This window comes from Brachyhypopomus gauderio, chromosome 4, assembly GCF_052324685.1.
Source record: "Brachyhypopomus gauderio isolate BG-103 chromosome 4, BGAUD_0.2, whole genome shotgun sequence".
Taxonomy (NCBI): Eukaryota; Metazoa; Chordata; class Actinopteri; order Gymnotiformes; family Hypopomidae; genus Brachyhypopomus; species Brachyhypopomus gauderio.
This window is the reverse complement of record NC_135214.1, coordinates 27256648-27282864: the sequence shown is the minus strand read 5'-3', so window position 1 is coordinate 27282864 and position 26217 is coordinate 27256648. Positions and strand designations below refer to the sequence as shown.

General features: G+C 50.9%; 1 protein-coding gene across 3 annotated transcripts in view; it reads left to right on the top strand.

The window, feature by feature from the left end:
• The window catches only part of cux2b (cut-like homeobox 2b), a 99116-nt gene that overhangs the window by 61903 nt on the left and 10996 nt on the right, over window positions 1-26217 (top strand). For all 3 annotated transcript variants that reach the window (XM_077003459.1, XM_077003457.1, XM_077003456.1), the window contains exons 4-16: window positions 6357-6435; window positions 17898-18041; window positions 18892-19030; window positions 19454-19530; window positions 19613-19679; window positions 21282-21330; window positions 22311-22412; window positions 22675-22869; window positions 24049-24107; window positions 24236-24284; window positions 24620-24719; window positions 24876-25520; window positions 25992-26093. In XM_077003459.1, coding sequence (XP_076859574.1) covers window positions 6357-6435; window positions 17898-18041; window positions 18892-19030; window positions 19454-19530; window positions 19613-19679; window positions 21282-21330; window positions 22311-22412; window positions 22675-22869; window positions 24049-24107; window positions 24236-24284; window positions 24620-24719; window positions 24876-25520; window positions 25992-26093 — 1807 coding nt within the window. The remainder of the gene's footprint in view (window positions 1-6356; window positions 6436-17897; window positions 18042-18891; window positions 19031-19453; window positions 19531-19612; window positions 19680-21281; window positions 21331-22310; window positions 22413-22674; window positions 22870-24048; window positions 24108-24235; window positions 24285-24619; window positions 24720-24875; window positions 25521-25991; window positions 26094-26217) is intronic.

The window sequence follows — 26217 nt, the reverse complement described above, 5'->3', positions numbered from 1 at the left end:
CACGCCAGTCATTACGCTGTGGAGAATGAGATGAAGATCTGAGAGATCGTGGGAGATGCACATATCAGACATACTTGATAGACCTTCAGATTTGTAGGGTATGTTACCAGTGGCATATGCCACCACTCAAAAGTTTGGGCACACCTATTCTTCTTTTTTACTATTACCTGTACTGTACAACAACAGTGAAACTATCAAAATAATAAAATAACGCACATGTGATTGTGCTGTTACACACAGATATTGACTTCCTTCGATTTTAGGCCCTTCAGAGTGTTTTATGAGCTCTTACTGTCCCTGGAGAGCAGCTCCATCAGGCTGATGCTGTGATGCTTCTCCATCAGCCTTGAAGAAAGTCTCACCTATGCTGGGCACTCAAATGGGGCCTAACGTTCAGAATGAAACCTGTTTGCTGAGGGCCATTTGCATATATATATACACACACACACACACTCCCATGGAGAAACATGCAGTGGGTAACATGGTGAGTCGTGTGGAGTGTGACTACTGTCTCAGAGGTGCTGGCTGAAATGAGCAGTCAGAGACCTGACACACATCCAGTACCCACGTCAATTCCAATCAGCAGCTTCGGTTTCACACACACACACACACACACACACACACACACACACACACATACACACACACACATATATATATATATATATATATATATATATATATATATATATATATATATATATATATATATATATATATAACACATGGTTTATGCTCTTAAATTTGTTTCTTATACAAATATAAATAGCGAAAGCTGATAGCCCATATATGAATTGATTTCCAAAACACACAAAGATACAAAGATCACACCCACACAATGGAATACATAACTATGCTATATATTTAGTGTGTGTGTTTTGGAAATCAATTTGTACATAGGCTATCAGCTCTCGCTATTTATATTTGCCTTAGAAACAAATTTAAGCATGAACTATTTGATTAAAAGAGAGCGACACACAGAGCTGCTGTCAGTGGGCAGTGATCCTATTGGCTGGAGACGCCTGCACCTGCAGACACTGGAACTGAGGGGCGGAGACCCAGCAGCAGACACCTGCCTCCATACACACTCTTACCCATACATACGTACACACACACACACATGACGGTGAGAGAACCCGGAGCAGACTGATGTGGAGCTGTGTGTGTGTGTGTGTGTGTGTGTGTGTGTGTGTGTGTGTGTGTGTGTGTGTGTGTGTGTGTGTGTGTGTGTGTGTGTGTGTGTGTGTGAAACCGAGGCTGCTGATTGGAATTGACGTGGGTACTTGATGTGTGTCAGGTCTCTGACTGCTCATTTCAGCCCGCACCTCTGAGATGGTGCCAGTCGATTTACACACACGTGTCTACGGGTGTTGGCACCGACGTGTGTGTACAGCGCAGTACCCGCGACTGCTCCCACAGTCCTAGTGATGGTTTTCTTACTTCCCACACTTGTGGGAACTGGTGCTCATCTATGACGCCTTCTCCACCATACCCCCAAAACCCTCCATACCCCCAAACCCTCCCTATCCCCAAACCCACCATACCCCCCAAACCCTCCATATCTCCAAACCCACCATACCCCCAAACCCTCCATTCCCCCAAAACCCTCCATACCCCCAAACCCTCCATACCCCCAAACCCTCCATACCCCCAAACCCACCATACCCCCAAACCCTCCCTATCCCCAAACCCACCATACCCCCATACCCACCATACCCCCCAAACCCTCCATATCTCCAAACCCTCCATATCTCCAAACCCACCATACCCCCAAACCCTCCATATCCCCAAACCTCCATATCCCCAAACCCTCCCTATCCCCAAACCCACCATACCCCCAAAACCCTCCATACCCCCAAAACCCTCCATACCCCCAAAACCCTCCATATCCCCAAACCCTCCATATCCCCCCCAAACCCTCCATACCCCCCAAAACCTCCATACCCCCCAAACCTCCATACCCCCAAACCCTCCATACCCCCCAAATCCTCCATACCCCCAAACCCTCCATACCCCCCAAACCCACCATACCCCCCAAACCCTCCATACCCCCAAACCCTCCATACCCCCCAAACCCACCATACCCCCCAAACCCTCCATACCCCAAAAGCAAACCCACGCCCCTCCCCTCCACCCTCACTCCCAGTGCACATCTCCTGTTCTTTCTGCACATGTAAGTGCAACAGTGAGAAGACCAACCCATGATGAATCCATCGTCATGGTCACTGGTAGTGAAAGAGCCGTCCAGGGTGCTTTAAGATGTAGCTTAAATGTTTTAAATGAAATGACTTGGATGGATCGCCATGTGTGTGTGTGTGTGTGTGTGTGTGTGTGTGTGTGTGTGTGTGTGTGTGTGTGTGTGTGTGTGTGTGTGTGTGTGTGTGTGTGTGTGTGTGTGTGTGTGTGTGTGTGTGTGTACTCATAAGTAGTCTTTGGGTTTGACACACAATGACGTTGAACTCGTCCTTCATTGCTCTAGTGCGTAATTAGTGCTCACTAAAACTCCCTTTATGCCATCACGTAGTCCGAAGCCAAACTCCTCCACCAGACCCATCATAACACACCTCAGTGTGAACACTGCAGCTAAAAACTGATGATTCACTATGATAATTGCATAATCACCAGTTGTGGTAATTATAATTGATGAGTGCATAATTGCTAATTGCTAGTCTTTATTGGCGCTTCTCTGCCTCCGTCTCTCAGTCTCCCCTGCTCTCCCAGCCTCTGCCTTTGTGACTGGCATTCTCTCCCTCCCTCCCTCCCTCTCTCACACATGCTCTCCCTCTCTGACTCTCTCTCTCTCACTACCTTTCTTCTCTCTCTCTCCATTGTGTTCTTTAATGCACTTTTTTCCCAATCAAGATGCCACCATTGATTTTTTGGTATCTTCCTCAACCCACACGGGCCACTCTTGATCTTAGCCATAGTTCTCCCTCTTTCTCTCTCTCCCTCCCTCTTTCTTCTGTGCCTTGCACTCCTTCTCTCTCCCTCTTTCTTATGGACTTACTCAGGCTGTTCCCATTAAACAGAACTGAGTGAAGATCAGGATCAGGATCAGGATCAGGTCTTCTGCACTTTTCTGTTGTCATTCATTTGATTTTTCCCCAGTAATTGGAAATTAGAGGCAGCGACTGCTGAGTGTGTTATAGGCAGAAAACTAATTATTCTTTCTCACCCTTTTGAAATTTGGCACGTCTCAGCCTTTGGCACCAGCAGAGGAAACAAGTGTTCAAAAGTCATCTGTTCTCTGAAGCCGGAATTAGGCACCTGTGTTTAACAGTGTCGACTGAGCTCGCTTCGCAAACCACGGCATGACGTCACTGTGACTTCCTCCCGTGGACATGGCAGGAAACAGCCGGCCACATCCACTCTGGAGGAATAAAAGCTCTGAAACGGGGCCAGTGACATTTCCCTTTCAATCGCAGTCCACAGCGTCGCTCCGGCCCTTTCAGAGAGAGCAGAATGAGGAATTGTGAGATTGTTGGTCGGTGTGGCAAGGCCTGCGCTGGTTGGCGGGCTGGAGTTTGATGGATTACAGTTGGTAATCTGGCTGGATTGGAGGAGCTGAGGCTATTTCATGCACTGCGAGACCACAGACAGATTAGAACCAAAGAGGGGAAGATCCCTGTCTCGGGCCTGCAGTGCATGATGGGAACTTTTGAGGAGGGAATGCACCAAGAGAGGATACAAAGCACGTGCGTGTGTGTGTGTGTGTGTGCGCGCATGTGCGAGCGTGTGTGTTTAATGATTGATGTCTTTGCTGCTGGGCTCAGACAGGTTAATGGTGTGATTGTGGAGGTAATCTTTATGTTCTTTCATTAGGCGATGATGAAAGGCTGTGAGAGGTGGGTGTCAGTCTAAAAACAGAGTAAGCATGTAACCACACACACACACATGCAAGCGTGCGCACATAAATACTAGCTATCGATGTGCTGTGTTATTAGGAAGATGTTAACGATGATGGGAAGAATTATGGTGCAGTTACAGAAGGACAGGTCTTGCCAAGTTCACCAACAATCTACTCTTATTAACAATATCAAAGGCAGAGTTTAGTGTCAGAATATGAAGCATTTTTAACTGCAGTTTACTTTCACCATAACCTGAGTATTAGTCAACACTTTACATGCTTATCCACACTTTGAAGCTCAGATATAAAAATGAATTTTGAATATTCACACAATATGAATCACAGTACAGTAAAGGATGTGAACATTAGAAGTTCTGGATATGCCCTGTTCTGAATAAAGCCAGGAGTTCATATGCAGAAGGAGTGATGGAATGTATATGTAGATGAAACATGTCAGCGGTGTTGTGGAGACCTGCTGGACACCATTACACCAAGTACTGGAAACTAAAACCCAGTGGCTAATTAAACTGATCAGATTACTGGGGTGTCCAGCATGCTTTAACATGGCCTGTTAGTGTCTGTATAGCTCAAACACGGACACTCACACACACACGAGTGCGAGCATGCACACACACACATACACACACACACGTACACACACGTACTCACATATTTGTGTATTTTTTTCTGCTCTGCGCGTGCCGGTGTGCTGATGTAGCAACTAAAGGTGATGTCCTGGAAAAAGAAGAAAGAAGAGACAGAACAAGAGAGAGAGAGAGAGAGCGAAAGAGAGAGAGAGAGACTGAGAAAGAGGGAGAGAGACAAAAAGAGAGAGTAAAAAGAGAGAAACACTATTGCTTTCAGACAGGGAAAGCAGGAGACTATTGTATCTGTATCGATTGGTGTAGTGCCTCTCCATTTGAACATGAACTCTATGAAGCAGGGAGCTGGGCTATTGGCAGCCTCTTATCTTTAAGATATTTCAGTGAGCATGATGCGGCATTATGAACCTCCGGGGACTGCAGCTCTTTACTGTAAATCCAGAACCTCTCTCTCTCCCATACATCTGTAATCATTTCACGGTTTGCCCTTGATGTTCATTAAACCATTGTAACATTCATCTTAAAATGATAGTCGAAATGAAATGAAAACCACCTTTTTTATTGGTTGAACATCGCACTTAATATTCATTGTACCGTAATTAAGTTTTTTTGGTTTTTTTTTAAATGAATTTACAAATATTTATGAAAATATTTATATTTATGTATTTACAAGAAATTATGCCTATATACTGGTTGTTCAAGTGTCAGAACAAAAAAGTTTTCATTCTTCAATTCCACAAATCCACAAAAAGGCAAAATGGCCACCGTGCCGTTCATTCAGTGGTTTTTGATTTCTTGCTTGTTTTGTTCTGTTTAAGTGACACCCCTCTGATCTAAGCCAGGACAGTGAAGACTGCTCTAGCGCTACAGCAACCTCCCCTCCCCCACCCCTCCCCCTCCTCCTCCTCCGCCCGCCCCCGAGGCAGGGCGAGGGCTGGTAGCCGAGCGGCCGGTGTGGGCGGGGGCCATATTGTGTGGTCTCGGGCGCTCTCTCGCCCACGTATCCACAGGCACAGGTGCCCTCTCCATGGGGCCAGGTGGCGGTCCATTCTGCTCGCCCGCGCTCCCCTAATGAACCCGTAATTGGTTTGAGGCCCCCGTGGAGCGGAGCGTGGCGGGGGTGACGGGGCGTTGGGCGCCAGCGCTCGTGCCTGCGCTGACCCGCCTGCTCTCGCGCTTTTGTGCACGCCGGCCGCGCTCCCTCCTCGCGCCGATTTAACACCACGCCGCTCGCTGCTCGTAGCGTCGTACGGAGAGGGTCTCGCTCGCGCCCGGCTGGCCCGCTCGCGCGGAGAGGGGCGTCCCCACGCATCCCGATTCGGCCTTCACACCAGTGAAAATTCAAAACAAACAAGGGCAGCGAATTCTGCTCCTCGTGGTCAGTGTGGACCGGGTGGGTTTGCACATACGGCCGTTCAGTCCTACACGCTCACGGCCCTCGTCATGCACACTAGGTGTGGGTCTGGTGCTCTTCACGGGCTGGAGACCCACTGCTGCCATAGTCAGCCACCCCATTCAGCACTGGTCAGCTCATAACCACAGGGCCACTGCTGACCAGATATCATTTGAGCGCCGATGCTGACATATTGTGGGTGCACAGCAGAGTGTGTTGGGCTCAGCAACGTTAGAGGAGGTTTTTTAAATGCGTCATTGTCGTTGTCTGCCATCTTTGGCATCTCTGCGGTCAGAAACTGAACACTGGAAGAAATCTGGATGGCTCACACAAAGTGGCCACGGCAACTGTGGTGTGTTTGTAGTTAATGAAGGGGTGGTGATTGGGTGATATAATGAGTACTGTGCATTGTGTGTGGTCTGATATGTGAGAGGGCTGTGAAGGCGGTGTGTGTGTGTGGGCTGGTGTGTGTGTGTGCTGGGTGCTGGTGAGTGACCCCATCTCTGTGTTGTAGGTGGTTGCTCTAAGCCAGCGCAGCAGGGAGGCGGAGTCTGCGTTTCTGGGAGTTTACAAACAGCTGATTGAAGCTCCAGGTGAGTCACACAACCGTACACACCCATACATGCGCACACACACACACACACACACACACACACGTGTGCAAACACTATCTTTCTCCCAGATGGACATCAAAGCTCACGCACTTATTAGACTGACACCGCTGCTGCGTGTCCAGGAGGAGACTCACGCCACAAACCCCCCGGTGCCAAGCGGCCCAGAGAGCCGGCGCCCAAGGGCCTCGATCTGCCGAACGGGCAGTTTCAAAAAGACCAGTATGGCCATGAGCTTAGAACAACGACCGCCGCCTGACCGCCACAAAGGCTCGACGCAGGAGAAGACAGGACAGCGGAGAAAGGAAAGAGCTGAGGAAGCAGAAACAAGAGAGAGATAAAGGCTAGACGAGCCAGCATAGACGGCTGGGCAGGGACGGAGACGACGGGCCGCCCCGTTTGCCCTCCGCTCCGCGACGAGACGAGACGAGACGCTTCCATGCTGCCAAAGAGACGCTGACAGAGCGGCGTGACTTTTAAAGGTCTCCCCCGCCGCGTTGATCGCGCCGCACGCTCCGAAGCGCTCTCCCTTCACGCCACGCAGCTCTTTCTCGGAAGCCCCGCTCGTCTCCGACCTGCCCCTCCGTCCGTGGAGGCCCCGCCGCGGTGCGCCCGCCCACCTTTCCCGTCCACGACGGAGGCATTTCTCACGGCGCTCCGACGCGATGGGGCCTGCTCCGCGGGAGGCCGGCGGCCAGCCTCCCGAACAAGGCGCCCTCGAGGGCCCTCGTAAATCATTCGTGGCGCGGTTACATTTGGAGAGTGAAAATAAGCCGGGGGAAACGGTCGGAGAGGAGGGGTTGGCGGACGACGCGCGGAGGCATTAATTGTCTCACTGCGTCGGAAATAAATTAGCTATGGAGAAACGCGGCGTCCAGTGACACTGTCCAGCGCGTGGTCCGCGGATCACGACTCGCAGCGTGGATGTGCCCGAGATGTGATGCATTTTTGACACAAAGACAGAAACATAATTGATCGGAATCCTGGGTTAAATCCAGCGAGAGAGTAGCATCAATCATGTTTCTGTTCAGCTGGACGAACCCGAACGTGTCACCTTACAGATGGCTCGACGAGGCTCGGAGTTTATGCTGCTCTGCCACCTAAAAGGAAAGTCGTAGTTCAGTAATAAGAAATTTAAGAAGTCAATAGTCATGTAAATTTGAATATATTATAATATGAATCTGTGGTTAAAAGATCGCACACCATCATGCTTGTTAGACGGTTGGCTTGTGATTCTGTAGAAAGCACATGATAGTTGGTTTTGGTTTTGCAGGGTTACATTTGGTAACTTATGTACAGTAAGACAAAGGCGGTGGTCGTTTGGGGGACAGCTGTCCCATCTACCTGCCGTAGACTCCGCCTCCTGTTCAGCTTGCTGTCTGAGCTGCTGCACAGTCCGTGAGGGCGAGGGGGGGGACGCCACCCTGCTGGGCCCCGGGCTTTGGGCGGCGAGCGGGGCGGTGAGCAGCCCTGCCAAAGCTCTGTCCCGGCAGTGAGAGGCACGATCTCATCCGCACCGACCCCTGACAGAACCTGCCATCTGCAGACTGAGCCTGTTGTCCACCACAGCCTATTTATCAGTGCCTTTCTGCAGCTAAGTACAAGGTCACACACACACACACACACACACACACACACACACACACACAGTGACTTGGCTTTGGTCCCCTCACCATTGCGCGTCCTCAAAACCATTTATACACACTCACTTGCCCCCCAACACACTCACACACACACACACACACACATACCCAGAGACACCCACACAGCGTTGGCTTTTGCAGCCAACATACAGCCGACCTCATGTATTGTTAATTCACTGACAGACCCAATTATTCTTTACACGACTGGCTTGTTAATCTTAATGCAGTTATTACTATTCCCAGGCCGAAGTTCGTCTTCCTGTCTTTTATTTCACCTGAGAGGCCTCCTCTGTCTCTGTCAATAAAGCCTCAGAGACCAGATCCTGGCTGGCCAATTCAAAACACCAGCAGTTCTCTGGGGAGCCCCCAACCCACACACCTACACAGTCGCCCTTTATAGGTGAGCGGCCAGTTGCTTAACTGACCATGACCCGTGCTGGGTTGAGCAGAGCTCGGCCTCGGACCCCCCCCCACCCCACCCCAAAGCAGGTCAGAGCGGCACGGCTGGACCCTGTGCAACCAGCGTCGGCTCCAGGCTTGTAAGGTATTGATGAAGTTCATAGGAAACATGGCCCTCATCTGTTTATCTACAAAGAGCAGGGTCTTTCTTCTCTTCCTGGGGGGAGGGGGGAGACAGCTGGAAGTGCTGATGCTTTCTTTACTGTCTGTGCACTAATCCCCCTCCCCCCTTCGCACGGCTGATGTCAACAGAAATCTGCCACTCTGTGATGCCTCCCTGTTTTCATCCCCCTTTTCTCCTTCTTTTCTCACTTTTTCTTCTTCCGTCAGCAATTATTTAAACCCCGATCGCTCAGTTGAGTATAATTACAAAATACAACTGTAAACCAGATGTACGGAACGGAACGATGTGTGTGGTGGAGTGTGGGTGGGTGTTGGTGTGTGTGTGTGTGTGTGTGTGTGGGTACGTGGGTAGGTTTTTCAAAAGAGAACACAGTAGGTAGGGAGTTCAGAGGCACAACACTAGCCTATGTGGAAGGAAAACATTAAACGACATTTATTTCAAGGGAGATGAAAACGCTAAAGGCTGCAAAATCTTACTCCTCTTCCTCCCTGCCTGAAATGTTGATGTCTGTTTAGAAGTCGTGGCAAAGATGGGCCTCTCGGCTCACGCGCCCTCGACGTCACACAGCGCGGGGAAGGATGCCGCGACCTACAGTCTACAGGGCTCTTTTTTTTTGTGTGTGTACTGAAGATAAGGGCGTTCCTGCCCATCCCTGCTGCTCCGCGGTGCTGCTGGGATCGCCCCAGCTCTCCCGCTGCAGCCCACCGTCTGTACGCCACCCTTCCCGCCCCCCAGGACCGGCGGCGTTCCCGGAGAGCGTTCCCGTCTAGGCCACACCCCCCTCGCTCGCGCCCGCCGCAGCTCGCGTGCCCCGCGGCCGTGCCGCTGCCTTCCCGCTCTCGGCTGCCTCCTCTCTCGATCTCCTTATCGCGACGGCGCGGGGCGAAGTCGAGTCGGGAGTCTCCCGAGGAAGAGACCCGCCTCCACCCCTCCTCCTCTTCCTCCCTTGTTGTCAGACAGGCAGAAGGAGAGTGAAGGAGAGATAGAGGGAGGCTGTCACTCAGAGTCATGCAGGAGAGGGCATCTTTTGTTGCCGCCTCACCTGGAGAGGGCCGTCGGGGCCGTTGCCGGGGGCATAGCCGCGAGACAGGCGCTGCAGGTGTTAGCTGTGCCTCTCCCTCTGTTTTTATGCTTGCCTGTCCCCGTGAGACTCTCTCTCTCTCTCTCTCTCTCTCTCTCTCTGTCTCTCTCTCTTCTCTTCCCACTCCCTGTGGCTCTCTGTTGCGCCTTTCATGTCAGGCGAGAGTTTAGAGTCTACACAGGAAACGAACGCGGCAGCACAGATCGCAGCAGCCAGGCCCAAGTTTTCGAGGAGAGAGCTACTTTGAGATGAGTTTAGCTGCTCCTAGTAGGTGAGGGAGACCTCAAAGCTGATGCCTGTGTTACACTGCTGCCTAGTGGCGACCACCGGTATTGCTAGAAGGTTCAGTAGGTGAAATTGTCCGTTAGTCTCCCTAGCCTAGAATGTGAAGTTGTTCTCAAATTCAGTTTCGGATAGATGAAGAGATGGCCACTCTGTCATGTGTTAGCTTAGTTATGGGATTAACGGAGAGAAAGCTACTTCTCAGTCTGACCGGCCCCCATATGGCTGTTTGACTCTACACCAGTTATTTTGTCTTACAGTAATTATTAAATCGAGCAGAGCTAGTCAAACACTTTCACCTTGCTCTGTTTTTGCATTTAGCCTTCTGTTGTTTCAGAGCGAGTGCTTTAAGGAGGCGTGCGCTAATGGCCACAGGTTTCACCAGTGCTTCGGGCTTTTGTGATTTTCTTTTGCCATTTCTTATTTGTGCATACTTCAGCTTTCTAAGAGGTTGTTTTGTGGTACAGCAACGCCAAAAGACTTGTGCATTGCTGTACATTACTGTGTGTGATGGTGGGTGGGGGTGTGTGTGATGGTGGGTGGGGACGTGTGTGATGATGGTTGGGGTAGTGTGTGTGTGTGTGTGATGGTGTGTGGAGGCATGTGTGAGATGATGGTGTGTGTGTGTGTGTGTGTGTGAAGGTGGGTGTGTGTGTGATGGGTGGGCGAGTGTGTGTGATGGTGGGTGTGTGTGTGTGATGGGTGGGCGAGTGTGTGTGATGGTGGGTGGGGGCGTGTGTGATGGTGGGTTTGTGTGTGTGATGGTGGTTAGGGGCGTGTGTGATGGTGGGTGGGTGTGTGTGTGTGTGGTGGGTGGGGGAGTGTGTGATGGTGGGTGTGTGTGATGGTGGGTGGGTGTGTGTGTGTGTGTGTGTGTGTGTGTGATGGTGGGTAGGGGCGTGTGATGGTGGGTGTGTGTGTTATGGTGGGTGGGGGCGTGTGTGACATGGTGTGTGTGTGTGTGATGGTGGGTGGGTGCGTGTGTGATGGTGGGTGTGTGTGTTATGGTGGGTGGGGGCGTGTGTGAGATGGTGTGTGTGTGTGATGGTGGGTAGGGGCGTGTGTGATGGTGGGTGTGTGTGTGATGGTGGGTGGGGGTGTGTGTGAGACGGTGGGTAGGGGCGTGTGTGATGGTGGGTAGGTGTGTGTGTTATGGTGGGTGGGGGCGTGTGTGAGATGGTGTGTGTGTGTGATGGTGGGTGGGGGCGTGTGTGATGGTGGGTGTGTGTGTGTGTGATGGTGAGTGGGGGCGTGTGTGATGGTGTGTGTGTGTGTGATGGTGGGTGGGGGCGTGTGAGACGGTGGGTAGGGGCGTGTGTGATGGTGGGTAGGTGTGTGTGTGATGGTGGGTGGGAGCGTGTGTGAGACGGTGGGTAGGGGTGTGTGTGTGATGGTGGGGGTGTGTGTGTGGGTGTGTGTGTGTGTGTGTGTGATGGTGGGTGGGAGCGTGTGTGAGACGGTGGGTGGGAGCGTGTGTGAGACGGTGGGTAGGGGTGTGTGTGTGATGGTGGGTGTGTGTGTGTGTGTGTGTGATGGTGGGTGTGTGTGTGTGTGTGATGGTGGGTGTGTGTGTGTGTGTGTGTGATGGTGTGTGTGTGTGTGTGTGTGTGTGTGAGTGTGTGTGTGTGTGTGATGGTGGGTGGAAGCGTGTGTGAGACGGTGGGTAGGGGTGTGTGTGTGATGGTGGGTGTGTGTGTGTGTGTGTGTGTGTGTGTGTGTGTGTGTGTGTGTGTGTGTGATGGTGGGTGGGAGCGTGTGTGAGACGGTGGGTAGGGGTGTGTGTGTGATGGTGGGTGTGTGTGTGTGTGTGTGTGTGTGTGTGTGTGTGTGTGTGTGTGTGATGGTGGGTGGGAGCGTGTGTGAGACGGTGGGTAGGGGTGTGTGTGTGTGTGTGTGTGTGTGTGTGTGTGTGTGTGTGTGTGTGTGTGTGTGTGATGGTGGGTGTGTGTGTGTGTGTGAGATGGTGGGTGGGAGCACACTTGTGCACATGTTTGTGTGTGACACTAGCGCTGTGGCTGCATGAATGGAGAATGAGGGATCTTTGGATGAGTGGAGATTATGTGCTTGTGATTAAAAAGGGCAGTAATAAACAAAAGGCCCAGGAGATGTTTGAGTTGCTTAATAATGCATTATGTTCATAAAAGAGGCAGCCCAGCCAATGGATCCCTGTGGAGGAAGAAAGCCCAGAGGGACCGTATAGGAGTCATCATGTGTTTGTGTGTTTTTGTGTGAGCAGGAAGGGTCAGTAAAAGAGTACTTTAAGCATGTGTCTGTTTGTTTATTTGTGCATTTTAGGATTATAGAAAATATTATAGTCCATCATCGCAAATTCCCACATGAAAACACCTTAAGTCCCCCAGCTGAGCCCCTTGCCCACAGTGACCCGTACGTTTGGCGATATCATTGAGGGCTGCACACCGACAGCCCCCCCCCCCTCCACCGCCCTCCCCCTCACCGTGACCTCTAGGATGTGTACAGCCTCATCCCAGCCACGGCCTTCGTCTATTCTGATCGGAGATCAAAAGGTTTTTTTTTTCTCTTTTTGAGCGGGAGTGCGTCTCCAGTCGTGGCCCACGCAGCCGTGACAGTCTCTTTCAAGACTGTTTCACAGGTGATGCTTATTGATGTAAGCCAGACTCTGTCCTTCAGTCTGCCATGCTAACAAAGGGCTTTATGAGGAAGTTTGTCTTTCAGCGCACGCTGCGGTTGAAGCAGACGAGTCGCTCTCCCGCTCGCCCTCTCCACTTGTGTATCAAGGTGATGGCAACGCAATTTAATATACTCACTGAATATCAAGTGTGCGGAGTGACGGCACTCCAAATAAAAAGGAACAAAGGAATTAGTTGCTTTGTGTATTTCACGGCAAACGTTTAAGATGTCACATTTTTGTTCCAGATAGTGTTTATGGTAATGAATTTCGAAGGAGCTGGAATGTTTTGTCAGAAGGAGAACTTTGGTTGGGGAGTGGGTGTGTGTGTGTGTGTGTGTGTGCGGAGGTGTTGGGGTTAGGGTCAAGCAACCACTGCATGGCTGAGCAAAAGCTCATCCTGACATCAAGACGTGGGTCTGAACGGACATTGTGCCATCTGTCACTTGGCGTGGTCAAGAGCGTGGCCACCGATTGGGCCTGTTCCCCCATTGGGCGTGTCACACATGTGGGGTTGAATCCCAGCTGGGTCATGCGCTGCAGTGATGGAAGGGGTCTCTGGGCACAGACCTGCCGCCCAGCTGCCCCGCTGCCCCGCTGCCCCCCTCCTCCAGCCACTGGCAGTCTCACACAGGCACCGGACTGTCGGGTGCAGCCAGTGGCCCAGAACAAGTGCTGGTGACAGCAGCCATGCAGCTGCCACTGGGCAGGGACCTGCTGTAGCGGAGACCCTGGCTACAACTAAAGCCGACCAATCTGAGACAAATTATGTCTAAAATAATTGAGGAAGGATTTTCCTGCACAGCTGAGCAGGTGTGCGCGTGTGCCGATGGGATTGTGGAAGTAAAACAACTCGGCACTGGATATTCTGGTTTGGGGAGAGTTTAGGTGCTCTACAAGCAGGGATGTATTAACTATAGATTTTTAAAAGCCTGTAGCAATCTTATTTAACAATATGTGATTGATTTTGTGTATTGCATCCAAATATCTTATCTGCCATTTATTTATTACATGATATGACCCTGAGTAACGTTACAGCAGAATGTCAGAGTATGGCACAACAGAAATGGTGTAAGCTCTTATCTTAGAGTGCTTTTCTGTGTATTTCATCTCCTGCACTCTATAACTTATAAAAAATAAATCAACTTTAATGGAATTCAAAGAGTTCTTGATTAAAAAGAATCGCCCCGTGACATTCCTTTGCACCCAGAAGTGCCGTTCTGACGCCCCGTCCTCGTGTACCTTCATACCCACAATGCCCCACAGCCTCACTCCACCTTCAGCTCCTGAAGAAAACGGAGACTCGGAGCTCAAAACTCTTCCCAAAGCACCGTCACGTGGCAGCTCCTCCACCCAGCCACATAGAGACGAGCAGACGTGTGCGGTTCTTCAATAGCCACTCTATAATAAAGTAAAAAACAAACAAATAAATAAATAAACGTGGAGGCAGTGGTTTTGGAGTGTGTGTAACTGCAAGAAGAGGGAAAAAAGGACCCTTGGAGCACAGCCTTGTAAATTAATTTGTTCGTGTTGTACGATGGGTGCACAGCTGGCCTCATTAGCATGCACACAACAAATAATTATAGCGGGGGCTTTTTTCTCCCGTCTTCTAGCCAGTGCTGGGCTAATGGGCTTGCTGGGTTAATTATGTCAGAGCGTAATTACCGAGGGCCCTGAGAGACGGTGTGCTACCCAAGACCCCCCCCCCCACCCCCAACCCCCCCTACTCCCCCTGCCGTGTCCGCGCCGGCTAATGACAGCATAGCGCTGACAGGGCCAAGACGGACCGCCCCGACACACCTGTTCTTGTTGGCACGGCGGGGCGACCCCGCACGCCCACCGCCCTGTCGCTAGGCCTGGCGCTTAGCTGCACCGCCGGCCCCTCCCCTTCACCTCACCGACCCCCCAGGACGGAGCCCTGAGGGCGGAGCCCCGCGCGGAGTGGAGTGTGAGCCAGGGGTTCCAGGATGTTGCGTCATGCATGCTGAATGAAGGAGGCGGGAGTTACAGGATGCTGAGTCCTTTATTAGCAAGAAAGGAAGGCTCCTGATTGGATTTGATTAGAGGGCGTCACGCGCGGGTAAGGCAGTTATTGGGTCGTGAAGAGTGTGCACTTTTGCACTTGTGAAAATACAAAAGTCTTCTTTGCGGAAAGGGCTGGTATCTAAGCGAAGTCTGCAGTCAGAGCAAAAGGCCCATCTCTTCTTCACCTCTTTACTCGTTTCATTAAAGCCTCATCTGTGTTGGTGTGACTTGTGCCCTGATGCCCTGTGTCTTTACATTTCAGCACTGACTTTAAGCCTCATCCATGTGTGTGTCTGTGTGTGTTCTGCCCTGACTCAGTGTCTTCACGTTTCAGCACTGACTTTAAGCCTCATCCGTGTGTGTGTGTTCTGCCCTGACTCGGTGTCTTCACGTTTCAGCACTGACTTTAAGCCTCATCCGTGTGTGTGTGTTCTGCCCTGACTCGGTGTCTTCACGTTTCAGCACTGACTTTAAGCCTCATCCGTCTCATCATGTATCTTCTGCCGTGACTCCCTGCATCGTCCTTTTGCACTGCGAGTGTTCCTGCTTCCTTTCTTCCTCTAAGACAGAAGGTCACGCACATAAAGGCAGCCGGGCTCCGACGCCCAAGGGCTGGCGGCTGGAACTACACTCATGGTGCCCCCGCTACCTTCATATTCATCACTGCACCCTCTAGTGAGTTTTTTCCTCCTGATGGGTAAACAGACCTCTCGACACATGAATATGGTACATCTTTTTTTTTTCTTTTCTTTCTATGATTTATCACTCTCCATGAGGACCCTGTGTTGTTATTAGTTACCAAGACCCCGGGGCATGCATCTAATCAAGCATAACGAAGTTATGGGGCTGATTTAAAAATGGACAGCCCACTTACATGGACAATAAAAGGACAAACTCATTAAAGGTAATCGCTGGTCTGCTGTGTCCTACTTCAGAGAGCAGGGACAGGCCTGCTGGAGACACTCTCACTAAGAAGTCATTAGTGTAAGTAATTAAGCCGGCAAATGATTGGATGTGATAGAAAAGGTTTGACGCTCTCTAATAGTTTGTGTAATCAACTTTAAATAAACTTCAAGGGGGGCGAGTGATATTGACGTTTTAGATGAGCGTTCCATGGCCACCCCAGAACTTCGGTTAAATGTAGCACATGGTCGTGAAATCTGCACCGGACACTGGAGGGATGTTTTCTCTCCTATCTATCAAACTTCCATGAATGAGCCATTTGCTTCATCATATTAAAGCTCATGGCAGTGTAGGAATGCTGGAGAATTGTGTGTGTGTGTGTGTGTGTGTGTGTGTGTGTGTGTGTGTGTGTGTGTGTGTGTGTGTGTGTGTGTGTGTGAACCACTGTGCCTGTGCAGCTCGCAGACAGGACACAGAACACTTCAAGCCCCCTAAACTTAATTGTGAGGGACCAGTGATTCTACACCCAGTTTATAAGGTATGGGATGTCAGAGTCTGTTTGTCTCTGGATGGTCTAGTCTGTCAGTCACATGAGGCTGTTTTCTTCTGATGCTCCATGTGTGCCATCGTCAGCGTTCAGTGGACGCGCTCTGAGCCCGTACGCAGCCGCGCATGAATAGAGCTGATTGCTTTAGCCGCGCGTGCGCTCACCTGCGTGTCTCACCTGCTCTGCGTGTGCTGCTGATTGATAATGATGGGCGGTTTGTGAGTGTGCCGGAGAACAGGCCCCTGCGTTTGAGCGCCCGCCCCTCAGTGGGCCGTACTCTCGCCGCGTTCCGGAGGATTCCGGGTCGTGCGGGGAGGGCGGCGGCGTTTTTCGTCTCCTTCTTTGTGTAAGAGGAGTCCCGCTGCTCGTAAGCACAGCGTCCCAGGTGACTGACGCAATGTCTGCTGTGCTGTTGTAACAGTGTAAATTCACTCGCACGCACGCACGCTCGCACCGTACTGTTGCTTATATGTCTTGTTTCACAGCAAGGCTTGTAAGTGCTACCGGACTGCGATGGCAGAGGTTGGAGAGGGCGGGTACCAGTGGGAGTGGCCGTGCTTCAGGGGCGGGGTCTGTGACATGTCCGAAGAGAGGCGGGAGGGAGAAGGAGGGAGAAACCACAGCGGGCTGGGCTTCGGGTCACGCGCAGCCGGACAATCCGGACGGCCGACCCCCACGGACAGAACTCTGGAAGAATGAGGGATCGGCGGAGAAGGAGAAGGGGCTCGCTCACCGTCTGCCTCGGAAACGCCCGTGCAAACACGTGTAAACACACACACCCCTTCTCTTCCCACACGTGCTCCCCTGAGCTCATCTCTCTCCACGCTGCGGTGCAGGAGACTGCGTGTCACCTCCTTTGCCTCCGTTCACAGGCAGGTGCACAACGGGAGAGCCGCTCCTCCCGGCTCGGCGCTGGGCCGCCTCAACCTCCCTCTCCCCCACTTCACATTTTCTTTTTTGCAGGAGGGAAGAGAAGGAAGATTAAAAACAGCCCTGTGATGTGGAGAGCTGAGCCTCCCCCTGAGGATTCCTGGCATAATAATTTAAATGATCAAATGATCCAGAGGAGACTTGTTAGTGCAGAAACAGCCTCCTGGTTGGCCCCTTGGGTCTCACACTGAGCCACATGCATTGCAAAACAGCTCCTCTGTTGTGCTAAAGAATCTCACTTTCTCTTTTTTTAATGCTACTTCTTTTTCAGTACTTCTTCTTTTTCATCCCCTCCTACATTGTTGGATTTGTCTAGATAAGTATTTGGGAGCAGCTCGAGGAGCCCGAGGTTGACGGTCGCTAATGGAAGCGGCTTTTGCGTGGAGAATTTGCTAATTTTAGCTCTGGTTAAGTTTGCCTTTGAATCATCAGAGCATCTGAAATGAAACAACCAATTTCACATATGAGTGAAAAGGTTCTGTGCGCAGTAAAGAGTTCACTGTTAACAAACACCTCTACCCTCTCTCTGTCTCTCTCTGTCTCTCTCTATCTCTCTCCTCCCTCCTCTCTATTATCTATCTCTCTCCTCTCTCACTCTCCTCCTATCTATCTATCTATCTATCTATCTATCTATCTATCTATCTATCTATCTATCTATCTATCTATCTATCTATCTATCTATCCCCTATCTCCCTCCTTCTCTCTCCCTCTCTCTATATCTTTTCCTCTCTCTCTCTCTCTCTCTCTCTCTCTCTCTCTCTCTCTCTCTCTCTCTCTCTCTCTCTCTCTCTCTCTCCTGTCAGACCCTGCACCGGTGCTGGGGGCCTCCCACTCTCTGGAGGAGCACCTTGCTGAGCTGCAGAGCTCGTCCCCAGGCTACAGTGAGGCCCTGGTCAGGGAGATCTCGGGCCACTGGAGGAGACACCTGGAGTGCCTTAACGACGCGGGTCAGCCTCCCGTCGCCCCGACGGCCACTGCACCAATCACACCTGCTCTGATCGCAGCACTCCGAGCACGATGCAGAACACCGCTGTGCTCTAGAGACGGCCGATTAAAGTGCTTTTTATGCCACAGAGGTCAAACAAGAAGCTAAAGCCATCGCTCACAATCTTCGTTTGTTCACAAAGGAAAAGCCATTAGGCAGGGCATGTAAATGTGGATTTCAAATGGTTTTCTGTAGGGATTTTACACTTCCTCAACAAAGATTTGTGGCTTAAGTGATTCAGACCATTGAAGGGTTATTATGCCAGAAGACACGCTGACAGGACTGCAGATCTGTTGTTGATCTGTTGATAAAATCAGCTTTTAAATCAAGTTAGTCATTAATCTGTCAGCCATATTTAAAACATGCAAGGGAAGGAATGATGGATAACATTATGAGATATTGTCACCGGCACTATGTCTGTGTTTGAGAAATCAATTAGCATTTCACAAAACCGTTGTTCTTGCTGCTTTAAGCTCCAGACTCCAGTACACTCTAGTATTTTCTTTAATACAGATCATTTCTACATGTATTTCAGCCAAAAAGCATGTGAATCAAATTGTAAAGCAACAGAAGCTTTTCAAAGGACCCATCCAACTTCTTGTAAGAGAACTGCTAGAAGACTGAACCTTTTAGAAAGACCCAGCCAGTCTTCCTCTGCCTCTGCTTTACAGTAACTCTGGTGGTCTCTCCAACAGAAGGTCTTTACAGTATCTCTGTGGTGGTCTCTCCAACAGAAGGTCTTTACAGTATCTCTGTGGTGGTCTCTCCAACAGAAGGTCTTTACAGTATCTCTGTGGTGGTCTCTCCAACAGAAGGTCCAGAAGAGGACCCACTCACACTCCACAGGGGAGAGACATCAGAGCGGCGGGCCCGTATGATGACCCCGAACAGCACACAGAGCCTCCGAGAAAGTGGCTCCCCTCTCCACAACCACCAGGGCCTGCAGGACAGGTGCTAGATCTTGGAATACAGGGATCCGTTTGGGATCCTACTACATGCGGTATCTCTCAACAGACTAATAACTTGAAAACCCTAAGACCTTTAGACCAGATTATCGAGCCAGTATGTTGTAAATGAAAAGAGGGAGTTAGGAGAGGAGATTTTGTAAATGTGGAAGAGAAGACATTAAAAAAACTACCTCAGACAAAACCAATAAAACTAGTATTTGGATAAATTTCACAAACTAAACAACCGACCATAGAGCAGGTTTCTCTCATCAACTGCAAGACCTCAGTTATGTGTTCTGCAACAGGTTCCAAACAAGCCACCGAATCAGAGATTTGGTTTTCAATAAGAAAGCATGATGTGATGATGAAAGAGTTCACGCAGCTGTGGCTGTAGGCTTCAGGTTTCTTTCTCTTTTCCTCTCCGCAGGGAAGCGGAGGAAGCAGAGCCCAACCTCTCTGTCAAACTGGCCCATGCTGAGGACAAGATCAAAGCTCTCCAATCATGTTAGTGCCATTTGAAATTGCAGATGAGTTTGGATTTGTGTCAAAGGTCAGGGGTTAACTGATCTCTCTCTCCGTGTTACAGCACTGAGCAAAGCCCAGTCAGAGCTTCAGGAGCTGAAATGTAAATATGACCAGGAAATGGACTCCAAGTAAGCCCTAACTAATGGACTATCAACCTGGCCAGTGTCATTAATGTCTGTCTAGTGTCAGGAATGTCTGTCTAGTGTGATGTCTGTCTAGTCATGTGATTTGCTCGGTTGGTTGTTTGTTGTTTGTCATTTCTATTGTGTCTTGTTTACCTAATCTCTCCATTTGCCGGAAGCACAAAGACACACCACTGGAGCTTTAGAACATGTCAGTTAAGTGTCTCAATACTTTAGTCACCAACCACTCCTCTTTGTACCATCTACAGAACCAAATTCTGGTCTCCGGTTTCCTTCCTGCATACAGCCACACTGAATCGTTTTATTCTCAAGATGTGTGCACCCTGCAGCTCCCAGCTGTCCAAACTGTTCCGGCTAGGCAGGCTCTGATGCACAGGGGGGCGGCTAAGGGCGGGACGCCAGCCCTCTCCGCCCCGACTGGCTCTGGCTGCCGCTCTCCGACAGAACCGAAGACGGATCGCTCCGTTTGCGGATCGCCTCGGCAGACCGCCCGGGCCTGTCATCACGTCCAGGCATAACGTTTCCAGCTCACGCCTCGTACGGAGCTGGAACTCGTACGAGGGGGCTGTCGATATGCGCCGCCAGTAAACGGACGCTTTGTCGGGTCCCTGCCGCGGCAGGCCGGCCGAGAAACACTCGACTAATGGATTTCCTCCCGCGCTTAATCCATGCCACGATTGAACTGAAAGTTTTCAGATAATACACGCGTGCGACTTGAAGCAATTCCCATCTCCCTCTCTCCCTCTCTCCCTCTCTCCCTCTACGTCTTTCTGCGCCTCAGCGCGAGTGTGTGAGGACTTTTGGAGCAGAGGCACTTTGCCTGCCATCACACACACATTAGTGATCTCTTCTTAAGGCGCCGCCCGACACACCTCGGAATTCATTAGCATAGCCGTCTATTTACCCCGCGAGAGAGGAGCAAAGTCACACTTCAGTGTGGTATGGAGAGTTCAAAAGGTGGTATGGAGCCTTCAGTGGAGAATATCTCCCTGATTTTAGTCTTAAGCGAACGTACTCTAATTGAGAGGGGATCTTTGTTTAAAGGAACCTCGGAGAGTCATGTATTTAATCAATCTTTCAGCCTTCCTCATTATCCAGCCTCTCCACCTTTTGAAAATCAACTCCCTGATGACTGAGAGGAAACTGTTGAACTTCAAACAAACCTTATGAATAATCTCCCCGAGACGCTATTCAAATGAGATGCTCTCTGATTGTTGGGAGTGTGTAGGCATGTCGAGATGTGATGTCGAATAATGCGCAGTAGATGTGACTCGTGGGCTTTGATGGCGGGGGACCTTGCTGCTGCTTTCGCCTCGTTCCAGCCACTTTCTTAGACTCTTAGCAACTTTGTGAGGTTCGGAAATTCGGTGGCATGTGCTGCTTTCTATAGTCTCGGTTGTTTTTTCACCACGAGGCCGTGTGCTCGGCACCGACGCCGACTAAAAAGGCGCTTTTCAAGAGTGCGGCGTGCCCGCGGGGGTCAAGGTTCGCTGTTAACGCGATGATGCACCATCCAAAACTAAAAAGATGCTTCCAGAACTCGGCGGTTGTTTGACGGCCTGCTGCGTGTGTTTGTGTGTCTTCCAGGGTGGAGGAAGTGGGCGTGTTCAGGACGAACCTGGAGAAGGCCAACCAGGTGAGAGCGGGACCCCTCCCCCCGCCGCTGATTGAGGATCCTGCCTTCGTTAAGATAATCACCTTTTGTAATCAAGTCCCGGGCCTAATAAGACACCCCTGCAGGTCCTCTTCCTCTCCGGCACCCCCCCCTCCCCTCCCTGCCCTCCGCCCTCCACCCTCCGCCCTCTCGGGGCCCCGTGATTACCCGTCCGCCTCTCCCACGGCGCGGGGCGGAGGGCCTCCAGACGGCGGCCGCTGAGAACGGGGCGCGGCGCAGGGCTGCCACGGCGACGGGGAGGCATTTAGTTACCTCGTCATTCTGATTGCTTCCTTTGGTTCCCCCCCCCACACACACACACACACACACACACTCACTGCCGCTTTTCCGCGGCGGATTTCTCTTTCTCCTCTTTGCCAGCAGCTTGTAGATAAACGTTCCAAAAAATGAGTCATTAATTAGCAGACCAAGTGTGACAGAGCAGGTAAACAGTTTGGGAAGTAAGTGGCTGGGAACAAACCCTCACCTCAGCACAACAGAGTGTGAGGGAGTGAGAGGAGAGAGGGAGAGAGTGAGGGAGAGGAGAGAGGGAGAGAGTGAGGGAGAGGAGAGAGGGAGAGAGTGAGGGAGAGGAGAGAGGGAGAGAGTGAGGGAGAGGAGAGAGGGAGAGAGTGAGGGAGAGCTTTCCCGTCTCTCTCGCTCAATCTTTCTCTCGTTTTTCTGTTCATCCTTGTAATCTTTTCAATACTTCCTTTTAATCGCTCTTGTTTCTTGACTGACTTCGGAGTTTATGTTCTCGTTATGTTCTTGGCGGTGTGTTAGGTGTAAACAGCCCAGGCTGCCGTGTGAACGTTATTGTCGGACTCATTCAGTTGTAGTGTTTTAATACTTGAATCTGAATTTCTACTCTCGGCATTTACGTACAGTTCTAACTGCTCTTGTAAAGTTGGACTGTGTGTGTTTATGCGTGTGTGTTGGTGTGTGTGTGCGTTTGATGGCAGAGAGCAGATCTGGCCCAGAGGGAGGTAGAGAGACTGAGGGAGCAGCTTGCCGGCGTCCACAGCGCGTCTAAAGGCAGTGGTCCTCACGAGAGCTCCGGCGAGGTGAGTCTCCACAGGATCTTCTCCCATGAAGGAGCAGAAGCTTCAGCCACGAGTCTCCACTATGATCCTGTACACCAGAGAGATGCTCCACTGTAGTGACGTTCCCCACACTACCGGGTCCTTGTTAGCGACTCTTTGAAACAGCATGATTACAGACACCAGGAGTGGACCGAGGCGAATGGTTTGAAGTTGAAACGATTTTTCATGTTTTTTTTTTCTCTCCTCCCCTTCACTCCTCATTCCTTCTCCGTCCCCGGCCCAGGTGAGGGGGGAGCGCGAGGAGAGCGGGTCGCCTTCGCCCCTGGAGGCGGCTCTCTTCTCCAAGGACAGGGAGATACTGCGATTACTCGAGAACGTCCAGAGGCTGCAGTTCACCCTGCAGGAGGTGCAGGACTCCTCGGCCAATCAGATCGCCGAGCTGGAGCGCCAGCTGGCCTGCAAGGCGGAGGCCATAGAAGTGAGTGGGCCAGAACGTTCTGGAATGGCAGCTGCGGCCCTCCGTGCTGCAACCGATTCGCGTTTTCCCTCTTATCACACTTGATACAAGTCAGTTAATTTTTCTCACCAGCTTTAGACTTATGTGCCCAGTGAATCACTCATGAGGTGTTTAAGCTGGGAGAATATGAAACTGTGTGTGTGTGTGTGTGTGTGTGTGTGTGTGTGTGTGTGTGTGTGTGTGTGTGTGTGTGTGTGTGTGTGTGTGTGAGAGAGAGAGAGAATGTTTGTTTTTTTCTTCCCTGCTTCTTCAACCCCAGTTTAGTCTTGAAGTTTGAGTGGAGCCATGGTTTCTTGCTCATACATAACGACCTTGCTATTCATGTGCTGGAAGTGTTTTGTTGTCTAGGTATTCAGGCATGCTTGTTGCACTGTTTTTCGCTTCCGCTGGTTGCTACGCAACTCAGGACCTGTTAACTCTAGTGGATTAAATAGTTGGCAAGTTTGCTGGCGAAAATATTCCTCTGAAAAGGAATCCGTCCTTTCTTCTCTATAGAGTCACCAGACACTTTGTTAGGCCGCTCTGCTTTTCGCCTCTGCTGAGCGAGCACTTCATTAGATACGCCACTTTTACAGGTGCCTTAAGTGTACAGAAGGCCGTTTGTTGCCTGATGTCATTTGACATCTATCCTCTGTCCCACTGAGGTGACCACAGGACCACCGCTGATGTTTCGTTGATGGTCCATTCTTGACAGCACTAGTGCTGATGTAGTTGTGGACGTGGTTTCAGATGATGAGGTCTTACACATTTACCAGGCAGCAGCAACGCTGCTAGAGCTTTTATAAGAATCAGCACCCTGCTGGATCTAGAGTGTCCTGTCTAGAGAGAACAACTAACACATACTGCACATGCATAGACTCGGGCCTGTAAAGGTCTTCTAATGAAGTGGCTGGTGAGTGTGTGAGTGTGTGAGTGTGTGTGTGTGTGTGTGTGTGTGTGTGTGTGTGTGTGTGTGTGTGTGTGTGTGTGTGTGTGTGTGTGTGTGTGGAGCTTGGCAACTTAACAGCAGGTGTGTTGCTTAAGGTTCCCACTTACCTGGCAGTGAGTCCATTAAAATTCCCTGTTAAAAAAGACATCACCTCTAACGCTCCAGCTGCCTTATCGGCTGCCTGTGTGATATTCTGCTCATGTGTTTGACAGAGACTAGAGGCTAAACTACAGTCTCAGCTGGACTATGAGGAGATCAAAACCGAACTCAGGTACATTTGAACAAAACCCCCTAAACGCATAACAAAAAAAGCTCGGCTGTTAAGGAGAGTGTATGGATCACTATTGGCAGTTTGCGTGCGGTAATGAACGCGGCCTTAACTTCTGTTTTCCCCTGCAGCATTTTGAAAGCAATGAAGCTGACATCTGCAAATGGAGGTTCATCCCAGGTGAGAGAACTGGCTTTAAAATTTGCGAGTTTCCGTTGCTGAGGGTTAATTCCCCACAACGCTTCCGCATCATATTGGCATGTTGTTCACTGCCACCCAAAACAACAGACAAATGAGAAATGAGATCACTTTTCCACAGAAAAGCTCCTTTGTTTCTCTTTCAATAGTCCGGATCTGTCAATGAGGAAACTCTGAGGCGACTCAAGTGAATGGCTCACTAGCCGTCATCCATAATGCGGATGTGAACACCCACAGCCACTAGCATTGATTAAGCTGAATTTAACTGCCTGTGTGTGTGTGTGTGTGTGTGTGTGTGTGTGTGTGTGTGTGTACAGGAATCTGCCAAAGCTTCAGAGGCTCTGTTGCTGGACAAAGAGGCTTTCCTGTCCTCACATAAATTTCTGATGGAGAAAGCCAGAGTCCTACACAATAATGGTGAGGAAACTGGAGCCTAAAGTTTGTTCGTTTTGTTGATCTCAAAGTTTGTTTTCTTAATGTACAGAAAGCTGCATACATTTCACTTATGCTTCGTCTAACAATGTTAACCACTGCAGCTGAATGTTTTGTGCGTTCTTTTTGGGGTATTCTAAGATGAAGACCAGACCGATGCCTCCAGTAAGGATCTTGCTCGACCTGGGAGTTCATACTCCTCCCCCCCGGGGGTGTTACCGATGGACGGGCGGGCCTCCTCCAGTCCAGGGCCACCCAATCCTGACGGGGCGACCGTGCTCCACGACCTCCCACGCCCTTTCTCTGTGTCACCCTTCTCTGGCGATAAGCTCGGTGGGGACCAGCTCCTGCAGAAGCAGCTCCTCTCTCCGCACTTCAAGAAGGACGGCGCCGCCCTTCTGGCCTTCCCCACCGCGCTGTTCGCAGCCAAAGCCGCCCTCATGTCGGCCAACCCGGGCTCTTCGGGCCAGGCGGCCCTGGAGGCGGGCATGCCCAGCGACCAATCGGAGAGCGGCAGCTCGGGCGGCGGGGACGAGGACCAGCTGGACACGGCGGAAATCGCCTATCAGGTGAAAGAACAGCTGCTCAAACACAACATCGGGCAGCGCGTCTTCGGCCACTACGTGCTGGGCCTGTCCCAGGGCTCCGTCAGCGAGATCTTGGCCCGGCCCAAACCGTGGAGGAAGCTGACGGTCAAGGGGAAGGAGCCCTTCATCAAGATGAAGCAGTTCCTGTCGGATGAACAGAACATCCTGGCACTGCGGACCATCCAGGTCCGCCAGAGAGGTGAGTGGAGCAGGACGATGTCTGAGCCATAAAGCCCCGAGCCAGGCCGGCGGCTCCGTCTGACCACGGTCAGATGTCCTCCTCACCCCCCCTCCCGTCTGGACCTCTCCCCCGTGTTCCTGGGGTCCTGCAGTGCCCCTGTCAGCTCCGGTACGGAGCCTGAAAACCTGCAGCTTTGCTGCACCGCTTCCTTCCCCCAGTATTTGTTGTGCTGCTTTCAACTCTGTTTTCTTTCCGGGTTTTCTCAGCTTTGAAAGTGGAGCTTTTGTGTGTTACTGCACCCTCACTTGATGCCAAACTCTCAAAGGCTGCCATTGATCTAGCAGTCAAAAGAGAAAGCTTTGGAACTGCTCTCTGATCAACCAGCCCACTCCCCTCACCTCTCTCACACACACACACACACACACACACACACTGTCACTGCATGCATCTCGCTCCCCCCTAATTTCTTACTCTTACCTTCTGTGGCAGGGAGTATCACTCCTCGCATCCGAACTCCAGAAACTGGGTCAGACGATGCCATCAAGAACATTCTGGAGCAGGCGAAGAAAGAGATCCAGTCCCAGCGAGGGGGTAAGGGGCGCTGAGTCTAATTCTCCATTACATTACATGTAAAGATCATTTGTTGGAAAACTTCCAGTGTTGAACATGCTGTGCCTGTTAAGTACAACATGATTGCAGTGATGTTTTATGTTGT